At 40.4% G+C, this 11,814-nt stretch overlaps 1 protein-coding gene across 5 annotated transcripts; it reads left to right on the forward strand.

Annotated features, from left to right (window-relative positions):
- Positions 1 to 2,509: 2,509 nt before the first annotated feature.
- Positions 2,510 to 9,952, forward strand: TARDBP (TAR DNA binding protein). Of its 5 annotated transcripts, none has more exons than XR_012642360.1 (7): positions 2,510 to 2,568; positions 3,449 to 3,701; positions 4,475 to 4,638; positions 5,785 to 5,925; positions 7,447 to 7,617; positions 8,061 to 8,649; positions 9,121 to 9,952. XR_012642360.1 is itself a non-coding variant. In XM_074975738.1 (6 exons), the coding sequence occupies exons 2-6, from the start codon at positions 3,464 to 3,466 to the stop codon at positions 8,589 to 8,591; spliced, it is 1,245 nt and encodes a 414-aa protein (XP_074831839.1). In that variant the 5' UTR covers positions 2,510 to 2,568; positions 3,449 to 3,463; the 3' UTR covers positions 8,592 to 9,952. The 5 variants fall into 5 exon arrangements, 3 of the variants coding, with proteins under 3 accessions (XP_074831839.1, XP_074831840.1, XP_074831841.1); XR_012642361.1 differs by having other exon boundaries at positions 9,191 to 9,952; XM_074975738.1 differs by having other exon boundaries at positions 8,061 to 9,952.
- The last annotated feature ends 1,862 nt before the right edge of the window (positions 9,953 to 11,814 follow it).

Raw genomic sequence — 11,814 nt, forward strand, 5'->3', positions numbered from 1 at the left:
ATTCCCATGAAAGACCCATACAGTTATGACCGATGTATTTCAACACTTGTGGCCTGCATTCTCAAAGTATTTAGGCTCCTAAATCCTATTGAAATAGATGGAAGTTAGCCTCCTAAATATCATTGAGCATCTGGGCCTGTGATACAAGATTGAAAAAAGCTGATTTTTTGGTACTACAAGAAAGAGTCATAATTGTTTGACTGTCTTACCTCAAACTTAATATGAAAAAAATACATCTTTAAATTAAACTGATTTTTAACCTAGGACTACAAATATTTGTGTAGATTGCATCAATGAAGATAGGGCCCATCATTTTAATTTTATTTTTCCTGGGAATTTTCAGTGTTTTTTTACCATAACAGGTGAAAATCAGTGCCAAAAATAATTTTCTGTGTAAATATTGGGGTTTATTCTGGTGGACAAAAAAGACGGGACAAAAGTATTCAACAGATTAACTATTTGAATTCCTTTAATCAGTGTGGATGGAACTCAACAAATCAAAACACAATGCCACCTGAGTGTAACAAAATGATAGCTCTCTAATAGCCAGACAAAACTTTTCATATGAATAAGTGGTTTACTGTTGTAAATTTAGAAATTTTATCCTATATTTATATTTAATAATTGGACAACCATTTGCAGCACGTACTTTCAACTCCAGCCTTTTCTCCCATTTTTGTGTTTTACTACTTCCTTGTGTTCTAACATGTTCTGATACATATCTTCATTTTCTTCCTATTTTAGCATGTCTCATCTTTAAACTTTTATTTGCTAACAGCTTGAACGTGTGAGATTCATCAGTATGTTCCAATGTACACACACTTCAGCACTTGTATCTTTTATCCTCACTTCAACAAGCAGCTTTCCATGTTATCATAACACATACATCTCATAATATACTGTATTTTTCTAATAAAGCAAGTTCTTACATACATTTAAATGATATAGATGTAGGGGGAAAGAAATCAGAAAAAAAATATTTTTTGTAAAACCCATGCTTAACTATAGAATAGAGTTAAAGTGGTTTGGGTGCCTTAAATATGCTTTTCCATATCACTTCTGAATTTCCTGTATTGTAATGCTTGTTTTGTTACACCATCTCTAATTATTTTACCCTTACATTTATCAAAAGTCTCAATTCACAGGCAAATGGTGCCTGTGTGGGCAGGGAAGGAGCAGGTAGGGGCACTGCATTTACCAATTAGGTTTTTGAAGGGGGGCATAGGGGAACTGTGCACTTAACAAATACTTCTGGGACATCTTTGTCTCAATCTTTTAAAAAAAAAAAAAAAAAAAAAAAAAGAAGAGCTTAGAATCACAGAACACTAGAACAAGAAGGGACCTCAAGAGGTCATTGAATCCAGACCCCTGCCTTCATGGCAAGACCAAGCACCATCTGATCATCCCTGACAGATGTCTATCTAACCTGCTCTTAAATCATGTTGAGGGGTTTGGGGCAAGGGGACAGGCCGGTCCGAGAATGCATGTGCACGGATTCACACTTACCCCATTTTTTAAAAGTTAAACATTTCTGCATGCCCAAGGAAGAACACATCGCTGGCCTTTGAACAGGACTCCACACTACACCCCAACATGAAAGCACAGGAGCCTTCGTGCTTTCGCTCAAACCTTGACAGAAGTTTCACAGACTGAAACAAGAAGTCCTGCGGCACCTTACCGGCTAGCGGATATTTTAGAGCGCACGCTGTCATGGGCAAAGACCCACGTTGCCAGACGCATCTGATGAAGTGGGTCTTTGCCCACAAACACTTATGCTCCAAAATATCTGCTAGTCTATAAGGTGCCACAGGACTTCCTGCTGTTTTTGAAGACACAGACTAACTCAGCGACCCCTCTGATACATTTCACAGGCTTGTGTGCTATTCTGCCCTCCCCCTTAAATTTTCAGTGTCACCCCTGCCACTGCCATATGAGGCCACGCAAGCCACATAGGGCACCACAGACAGCTGACAGGGCTTTCCTGAGCATGCACAAGGCATGGAAGGCAGAGCTGGGGATCCATCCCACAGCTCCAGCTCTGCTCTGCTCCCCTCTCCTTAAAGGCAAAAGAACTCAAGGACGCTGAAGGCAGAGGACTGTGTTCCAACTAGAGGCCGGCTGCTGGTGGGGTCAATGCTAAGGCGGCCGTAGGCTTCGCCTACCTCAAACGGCTCAGCGACAAAGACTTTCCCGCGCGCAAGCCCGCCCCAGAACCCAACTCTCCCCCACCTTCCCAGCCTCACGCGTGCGCCTTGCCGGCGAGACGGATCGTACCATTCTTCTGAGGTGTCTACGGGGGGGAATGTTAGAATTGCTGCTGTCTCCGTCCCGAGGTACATCTTCGCACAAACCAAGGGAGGGATCCTGAGGTCCGCATGAGCGCTGCTGTACCCGGTTCCAAACAGACCTATTGCCCGACGTCGGCTCTTTCCAGTGCATTTCCAGATCAACCCCCGCAGAAGGAATGGTTCGTCCCGAGGCCGGGCTTTGCCACTGAGGGCCGGGAGCCGCCATTTTGTCAGCGGCGGCTGCAGGAGAGTGGAGGTGTCTGGAGCCTGCTTACCCGGGGTAAGAGCCCCCGGTCCAGTGAGTGGAACAGAGTTAGAGGCGCTGGTGTTTCGCGGCTGGGCCCTGCCGGAGCGGGTCGGGGACCGCGGGCAGCTAGGCCCGGCGGGACGCACGGAAAGGCCTAGCTCAGAGGTGTGTGGGCGGGTGTTATAAACTAGGCCTCGTGTAGGGGTAGCTTATCGGCCAGCCATATGGCCTGGTCCTCACCCCTTTCTCCTGGTAATGGTTTGATCCTGACTCCCTTCTCTCCTTTCCTGTGGTTTGCGCTGGCTGTGGTCGGAAGAAGTGGGTCCGTCCCGCGAAAGCTCCCCACCTAATAAGTTATTTTGCTCGTCTTTAAAGTGCTGCTTGACTGCTTTTTCTGTCTCCTCCCTAGTATGATTTACACCGTCTTCCCCCGTCCCCCTGATAAATGGTTTGGCCCCACCCTTGCAGTACCTGATCCCTACTCCCCCTTTACCTCCCTTTCCAGTATGGTCTGGCGCTTGGTTTCCTCTTTTTTCTCTTCCTAGCAGTTCCTCTTTTCCTTCACCCCGTCCCACCCATGCTTGGCTCTTGCTCCGTCCCCTAAGTTGGGCTGTTTGGTGAGATCACTGCAGATTGTAAACAAACTCTTTTCTTTTTCCAAGTTTTAAATATTTTTGTGCATAATCCCTTCTCTCCTGGCAGCCCCACTTAAATGTCACTTTACACATTTGGTATAAGAACATAGCACGAAAGCCATAGCTAGGATAAAATGCAACCTCCTGCTAGGGTCCTAGGACGGAAAGCGTGGTCAGTGTTTTACAAAGAAGCAAAGTGATTTATTGTGAGATTAAAAATAAAATTAGAGTAAAAAGATTGCCGATTCTCTCTTTCCATCTGTCTTTTTTTTTGTTAGTAAAATCCAGCAAAGATGTCTGAATACATCCGTGTTACTGAGGATGAGAATGACGAGCCCATTGAAATCCCCTCAGAGGATGATGGCACTGTGCTGCTATCCACAGTTACTGCTCAGTTCCCTGGAGCATGTGGCCTACGTTACAGGAACCCAGTGTCTCAGTGTATGAGAGGAGTCCGTCTAGTGGAAGGAATTCTGCATGCTCCAGATGCTGGCTGGGGAAATCTGGTCTATGTTGTTAATTATCCCAAAGGTTTGGTTTTGTTCCATGATTTTTTGGTACATCCCTATTTTCTTAGTTACAAGGAATTTTACAGCAAGATATAGAGATTCCTTAGCTTTTATGTATTCGTGTTAATTTATAAAATTATAGTGCAGCTGCAAATAAGCCCTTTTCACTTAAAAGTTTGTGCCTGGCCAACAGTGTGAATTTCAGAAAGTCCTTAAATTCATGAGAGTATTGTTTAGTATCATAATTGTACAAGGTGCTTTAAAATAAGACTTTATCTTGTGGATTGTAAGGCATTTAACAATCTTAATTCAGAACTTCCAAAAGTCCAGTCCTGCAGTGATGTCTGTGCAAGGCTGAGGTTCGCCCATATGACAATCATTTTGTGATCAGGGCCAAGGACATTAGTGTTGTAGGAAAGGGCGTGGGAAAGGTAAAAGATCACACACACACAAAAGGGGTGTGTGAAGTGTGTACTTTTTAACTGAGTAGCTGTTGTTTCAAAGTGTATATAATACAAACTCTGGTCAGGCATGTGAATGTTATTTGGTAGTACTTGGGTGGAACACAAGCTGAAAGATGAATTTGAATCTGCCTGTCTTCTGCACTCTTCTCCCCAGTATTATAGGACAGTGGAATATACATACAGCAAATAGTATTTCTTCCCTGTTAGTTTCCACAATATGTACTGCAAAAAGGATCTAATCCTTGTATTATGCTGTTTCTGACCAATGGCATTAGCTTTCTTTTCATGAGATGTGGAGTTGACAGTTTCTGATGCACATGTTTACATTCAGATAACAAGAGGAAAATGGATGAAACAGATGCCTCGTCAGCTGTGAAAGTAAAACGAGCAGTACAAAAGACTTCTGATTTAATAGTTTTGGGTCTTCCCTGGAAAACCACTGAACAAGATCTAAAGGAGTATTTCAGTACATTTGGAGAAGTTCTCATGGTGCAGGTAACTTTTATTGCACTTGATGCTCTACTTGAATCAAAATGTATGAATTCAAATAACTTGGGAAGTTTTTCTGCATGGGCCAGCACAAAGCAAATAAGGTAGTAAAACATCAGAGTATGTCCTTAGTGTACAGTAAACTCTCCTGTCCAACTGGGAATAGGTTGCCAGATATTCTGGATAATAGAGAGGTATGCCTAAAAATGCAGAACACTAAAGAAAAACAAGATTAGATATTAAGAAACAAACAAAAATGTACACAGACTACTTCATTTACCAACAACAGTAATACTGTATACTGTAAACTTATACTGTGTTTGCTGTATTTATTTGTACTTACTTTCACTATACTGTTCTTACGGAAAACATAACTAAAATTTGCTTATGGTTAAAATGCTGGTTATTTGAATGTTCCAGATGATAGAATGCCAGAGATGAAAGAGTTTACTGTAACATTAAAATTTGTTTTATGCTGTTTGCTTTGCAATTGGCTGTTTTTCTTGGAGGTATCTTGGTATGCGTTCAGATAGTTGAGCCATACATATCAAGACTGATTTCTGAGAATAAGATAGTTCTGTTTTTATGCCAGCGTAAATGAGATATTATATGGCCCATTGGGGTAGTTGATTTTTGTACTTGAAAGTTAGTTTATTGGTATGGTGTAATTGTAGCATTTGTGAAGTCTTATATTTTTACAGTTCTTGTTTGAATTTGAAACTTTAACAGTAAATTTGAGTTTAATTTTAAGGGTTTGTTTTATATTGAGATTGCATTAGCACTTTCCCACCATGAATCAAGGTCATGCTCTTTTGAACAGTACTTGCTGGAATGGTAATTCACACGCTCATAAGTATGAAACTTGTCAGATGCTTTTATGTGGTATCATTGCTAGTACCACAGACCATTATTTCATGAGGGAAATAGAAGCCTCATGAAGATAGGATCAGCATTTTTGCATTGAACTCTTAGTCATACTTTAGTAATCCTAGCATTCCTTTTGATCTAAGAAAGGAGTACTAATTAGCATGTGTTGCAGGTAGTTTAAGAATACCAGTGCATATGCTGCTTCAGTATTTCAAATAGCTAGATCATCTTTTTCTCTCTCTCTCTCTCTCTCTCTCCCCCCCACCCCACCTTCTTCTACTTTAGGTTAAAAAAGACATTAAAACTGGTCATTCAAAGGGATTTGGTTTTGTTCGATTTACGGAGTATGAAACTCAGGTGAAAGTGATGTCTCAACGACACATGATAGATGGAAGATGGTGTGACTGTAAACTTCCTAATTCTAAGGTATTGTTCCTTAAATTATTTTAGTGTTTGTAGAAACAAAACATACTCTTTTTATTAGTCCAGTTGAATGAAGGAAAGGAATAGGTATAAGGGAAAGCAAAGGGTGGGAGGATGGGCTTTAGAAGGATCCTTGAGGCATATCAGAAGACGAAGGCATGGGACCTGTAAACTGGAGGGTTGATGCTGAGGTGAAGAGAGAGAAGGAGCAGTAGGATGGGGATTTGAGAAAATTACTCCTTCACACAGGAGAGAAGATGCTAGTCTGAAAACTGTAGAAACCAGTCTGATGTCTAAAATAAATGTCTGACTGTCCCTGTTCTGCACAAAGGGAGAAAGTAAGAAACAGAGGATAGGTAACATGTCCAAGGCCAGACTGGGTCAGTGGCAGAGCTGGGAATAGAACTCAATACTTTTAACTCGGCCTGCTTCCTCAGTATATAAGCAAATATATGTTTGCTGCCTCCCTAACTAGTCCTCTTGTCATCACTTTTCAATTTTCAGCTTCCTCCAACTTGGCATCACCTCTAAGAGATACTGCTTGAGCAGGATATTCTAAACCAGTGTTTCTCAACCTTTTGTTTTTTTCTATCAAGTACCCCTTTAAGAAAATTTTAAGTACTTCCAGATTTCTAAGGGTACGTGTCTGACCAGTTGAGAAACATGGTCCTAAAATAATCTGAGGTCTTGAAACAAGTGCCATTCAGCCTTTCTGGATTATTCCCTTTTCAGGAGTTAGATATGTTTTGCATAATGCCAAGTTACACCTTGCTTAAAAACTACTTACTTACAAAAACATGCAAAAATATCACAGAAGACTACAACATAAAACTTGCTAATTTTCTACCATCTTCTTATCAAATAAATGAATTGAAATGGAAATATTGTACTTACAATTCCACATAAGACATATGAAGTAGTTGATACAAGTCATTCTCTGAATGAACTTTCAGATTGTACTGACTTTCCTAGTGTTTTTATGTCGTTTGGTGTAAAACTAGGCAAATATTTAGATGAGTTGATGTGTACCCCTGGAAAACCTCAGTGTACCCGCAAGGGGACACATAACCCTGGTTGAGAAACACTGTTCTAAACAAATCTGTAGTCATCAGAAGAGCTCTAGATTATGGGATGGTTAATGGCGGTGGACAGTATAGAGTGATCTTTCGACTATGGTCAGCACTATTGGAACTGCACCACTGTAAGAGCAAACAGGATAGATTTCCCTAAAACTTCTAGTGTGAACAAGCCCCTTGCATTTTCATCTACTTGGGAATTCCAAGTTCATCCTTACAGTCTGTCTCTCATGTGGTACAGATTTTAATTACATTATCTCAGGTGGACTGGACAGCAACTGGAGGTTGCTTTTCTTCAGATCTTCCTGCAGCTGTGATACACTCCCATAGCCTAGTTAACTGTTTCTTTTGCTATTGAGAATATCATGCTAAACTACGTTGTATGCAATATTCAGAAGGATGATGGCAGTTTTTTGGTCAGTATTGCTTTTTCTGTGATTCTACTCAGCAAAGTCCTGATGAACCTTTGCGCAGCAGAAAAGTGTTTGTTGGGCGCTGCACTGAGGATATGACTGCAGATGAGCTCCGGCAGTTCTTTTCTCAGTATGGAGAAGTGGTGGATGTCTTCATCCCCAAACCCTTCAGAGCTTTTGCTTTTGTTACATTTGCAGATGATCAGGTATTTATTTTAAAATAATTTAGTCCCTGATATTTAGGAAACCATTTCCCAAGTCTTTTCAATACTCCTCAGACTGTAAATGTTGAAAAACACTGCCACTTAGCGTGTAATTATTGGATTTGAATATATAGTGTTTTTCTCATTGCAGTTGGAAAATTTCAGTTCCACTTTGAATTTCTGTTGAATTACATCAAATGCTTACAGTTCATGTCTACAGATTCATACAGTTTAGCTAGTAGTGTGTGTATGGATCTCTGCACGAGACTAACTTAAGTTTATTCAGTGAAGTGAAAGGATTTTTGCTTTTAGTTTGAATCAAATCTTCACATACCATTCCTTTACAGCTTACAAATCTATTCAGAATCATGTGGTTTGTCTTGTGCTGTAACAAGTAACTTAAAAGGGGTCTAACTTTATTTCTTTACATCCCTTATTTCTTATAGGTTGCCCAGTCTCTTTGTGGAGAGGACTTGATCATTAAAGGAATCAGCGTACATATATCCAATGCTGAACCTAAGCACAATAGCAATAGACAGTTAGAAAGAGGTGGACGATTTGGTGGCAATCCAGGAGGCTTTGGGAATCAGGGTGGATTTGGTAATAGCAGGGGGGGAGGAGGCGGCTTGGGGAACAACCAGGGCAGTAATATGGGTGGAGGAATGAATTTTGGAGCATTTAGTATCAACCCTGCTATGATGGCAGCAGCTCAGGCAGCATTGCAGAGCAGCTGGGGAATGATGGGCATGCTAGCTAGTCAACAGAACCAGTCTGGGCCATCAGGAAACAACCAACCTCAAGGCAACATGCAAAGAGAGCAGAACCAGGGTTTTAGTTCAGGAAGCAATTCTTATGGAGGATCTAATTCGGGGGCAGCAATAGGGTGGGGGTCAGCATCAAATGCAGGATCAAGCAGTGGGTTTAATGGAGGCTTTGGTTCAAGTATGGATTCCAAATCATCAGGCTGGGGAATGTAGACACAGTGGGCTCTGATACTGACTCTGTGGTGGGAAATCAAATTTTTCTAAACTCATGGTAAGTATATTATAAATTGCATATATTCTAAATTTTTCCTGATCAATTTGTTCAATGTGCAGTATATTCAACAGTATTTTTGACGTTTTTCTTTTGTAAAACGAAAGGTTGAAGGAATTTTATAAGTTTTGTTACATAATTTGTTGGACTATTGAATGGTTGAAAGTGAATTGCTGTTTGCCTGATGGGTAAACTAACACACTACAATTGAGAGGAAAGGTTTCTCCTGTAATATTTTATTCCTTGTTTCCTGGCCAGATGAATTCTTTGCATGTTCAAAAAAGGAAACCATTGGTCAGAAACTACATTCTTTTCCTCGTTTGTTTTAATTTGATCCCCACCATAAGAATCTCTCCAAATGTCCGAGTTGGAGAACGCAGTGTCACTGTTGATTTTTTTTTTTTTTTTCTTTTAACACTGTCTTCCCTCATATACTAAGTATGATATGAAGGCTTCATTTAATCTCTGCAGTTCATCTCATTTCAAATGTGTATGGAAGAAGCACTTAATTGAAAGCAGTGCTGTAAATATTCTGCTTTAGGAATACTTCTGTCTACATGCTTTCTCATCCAAGAATACTTCATCACACTGCACATGCTACGTCTTAGACGGTGGGTGTTCCATTTTTATCCGCTACTCTTTGTTTCATGGAGTCGTATCAACGCTATGAACGCAAGGCTGTGAGATGGAACCAGAAGGCTGTTTGAACTTTTGAAACCTTGTGTGGGATTGATGATGGTGCCGAGGCATGAGAGGGCTGGTATGTGCGAGAAAAAGGAGAGAGCGCATGCAGAGACCTGGTGGTGCATTATGGGATTTTATTTACTTGGCGAGATGTCTCTCAATCCTGTGGCTTTGGTGAGAGAGTGTGCAGAGAGCAATGGTAGCAAATACAGTACGAGTGTTTCTTGCATTCAAAGGACATCCATATCTGGAAGACTAAGTGGGTTTCATACCTATTTAACCAGTTAGTTGAATGTGTTAAGTGAAATGAATCTGTATTTTTCCCCCTTCTGTCAACTGCTGTGAATGCTGTATGGTGTGTGTTTTTTTTCTGTTATTGATATGTAAGTGTGGTAACGTGAATTGATGATGGGGATGGTGACGAGAACATTGAGTTTGTGGTGTGCTTTGCGGTAGTTGTAGCAGAGTTCACTAGCGAGCTCAGTGTGCCTCTTAAGGGTGGAAGTTCCACTGTCTGTAAGATAACCATAAGAATGCTGTTTGCTGCAGTTCTGTGTTTGGATGCTTTTTATAAGATTTGTCAATGTAGGAAATTCTTAAATAAAACTGATTTAAGTAATATGTGTCTTTGTTTTGCAGCCCTGAATGCAAAGAATTCATATCAGTTAATTTATTTTGCGCTTTGAGATGAAGTTCCGTAAAGTTGTTTTTGCAGTAATCATATTTGTAAAATAATTTGTTTCAGATAAGCATGCTTTAAAGTTTGACAAGTCAAATGGATCCATCACTCATCATGCATTGATACGTGACACTCTACTTGTAATCCACTGTCTATTTCTTGCATTGTTCTGTGTAATGTATCTAAAATCAAGTTCTCACATGGTTGGGTGCCCTCATTTAAAATGGTAAGCCAGTCCCTCCAGCTTGCATCCTCATCAGGGAAGCTCCTTCTTGTTTTTAGGCAGTAGGGTTGATGTTTTTTTTAAGTGAGTTAGAAGGGGTGATGGTGAAGTAACTAACCCTTATATCTCAGGAGACTTGCTGTACATAAATGTATTTTCAAAAGCAGCTCCTCTGAGGATGAGACCATAAAGCAAAAAAAATTGTAGGTTGCTTTAAATCATCCTGCTGATTGGGGACCAATGGAAAAATATTCCTACTCTGTCAGCACAGAAGAAACTATAAAGTTATGGCTAAAGTAAAATATTAGCTTCTAATGACGAACGTCCACCTGAAGAATGTATTGATGTATTTATAAGAGGCTTCTTATCCCCAAACAAGAAAAGTATCTAGTGGTTCAGGAGTGGGCAAATTTACCGGCTCATGGGCTGGATCTGCTTCCCCACCGTTAATCCCTGACAGACTGCTGCTGCTGTGCCTCTGCAGGTATGGGAAATTGCAGCTCCCATTGGCCATGCATCACTGTTCCTGGCCAAAGGGAGCTGTGGGAAGTGCTGCTCCCCACAGCTCCCAGTGGCTGGGAATAGTGGTCTGTGGCCAACTGGAGCTGCTGTAATTGCCCATACCTGTGGGGCTGTGGGTAAATATAGTGGCAGCAGCCAGTCAGGGCTAAACCTGGTGAAAGTATTTTATTGCCCATCTCTACAGTAGTCACACATCCAGCAAGATTACTTCCATAAGTATTGAATCTTCAGAAACTGGTTAGTATGTGCTTGAATCCAACACCACACTGATCCTTTTATTACTGTATTCCATATTCTGCAGCTTCTATCTACAGAGATTTAGAGCAATTTAGCTTACATTCTGCTTTGACTTGGATATTTAAGTTCTTGAAGTGGATGTTAATTAGGATCTCTATTTGTGTCTCAATATATTTTCTCATGAAGGGTAGACCATCAAAGTTTTGTTAGATATTTGCACTGGTATTACTTTAATACCTCTAGTCCAAGAGGATAGCTGGCAACTAAGTCTCAATCTACATACTTTAAAAATAACCAGTGGGGACTGTGACCCCCTCCCTGAGATAACAGTTATAAACCCACATCTTCTCACGATTCAAATCCCTTTGAAAAAAGTTGCTTAATTGTTCTGCACCTAAATCAAATATGATTTCCAAACTCTGTACCATCTGTGAATTTTGCATTTTAGCACTTGCACTATTACCAGCTACTGCTGCTGAGTAACACTTAAATGGTATTCTGGGACCTCCAAAGACTAAACGGTGGCATGCCTTCAAGGAACTGGATGGTAAGTTTGTCATTAGCATGGCTTTAATTTGTTTAAACATGTTTAAGTCTAGAATCCAGTATTACAGGTTGGCAACATTGGGGAATCTTTACTATGAATTTTAGTCTCCCTTGACCCTTAAAGAAATTCTTGAAAGTTTTATAGCTGTGGTCATTTCTTGGTCATTTTCTCTAAATGTTTTTTATATTCTAGTGTTTTAAGTGAGTAAATAAAAAGTATTTTTGTCATCACTTATGAGCATTGTCTTGTTTTTTAACAATTTTCATTTTAAGT

Source organism: Carettochelys insculpta, chromosome 23 (genome assembly GCF_033958435.1).
Source record: "Carettochelys insculpta isolate YL-2023 chromosome 23, ASM3395843v1, whole genome shotgun sequence".
Lineage (NCBI taxonomy): Eukaryota > Metazoa > Chordata > Testudines > Carettochelyidae > Carettochelys > Carettochelys insculpta.

Excerpts from the sequence above, each read along its gene's own strand:
- TARDBP (XM_074975738.1), top strand. The coding sequence starts at position 3,464 with ATGTCTGAATACATCCGTGTTACTGAGGATGAGAATGACGAGCCCATT. Across the intron at positions 4,639-5,784 it reads GAGAAGTTCTCATGGTGCAG|GTTAAAAAAGACATTAAAAC; the intron begins GTAACTTTTATT and ends CTTCTACTTTAG. Across the intron at positions 7,618-8,060 it reads TTACATTTGCAGATGATCAG|GTTGCCCAGTCTCTTTGTGG; the intron begins GTATTTATTTTA and ends TATTTCTTATAG.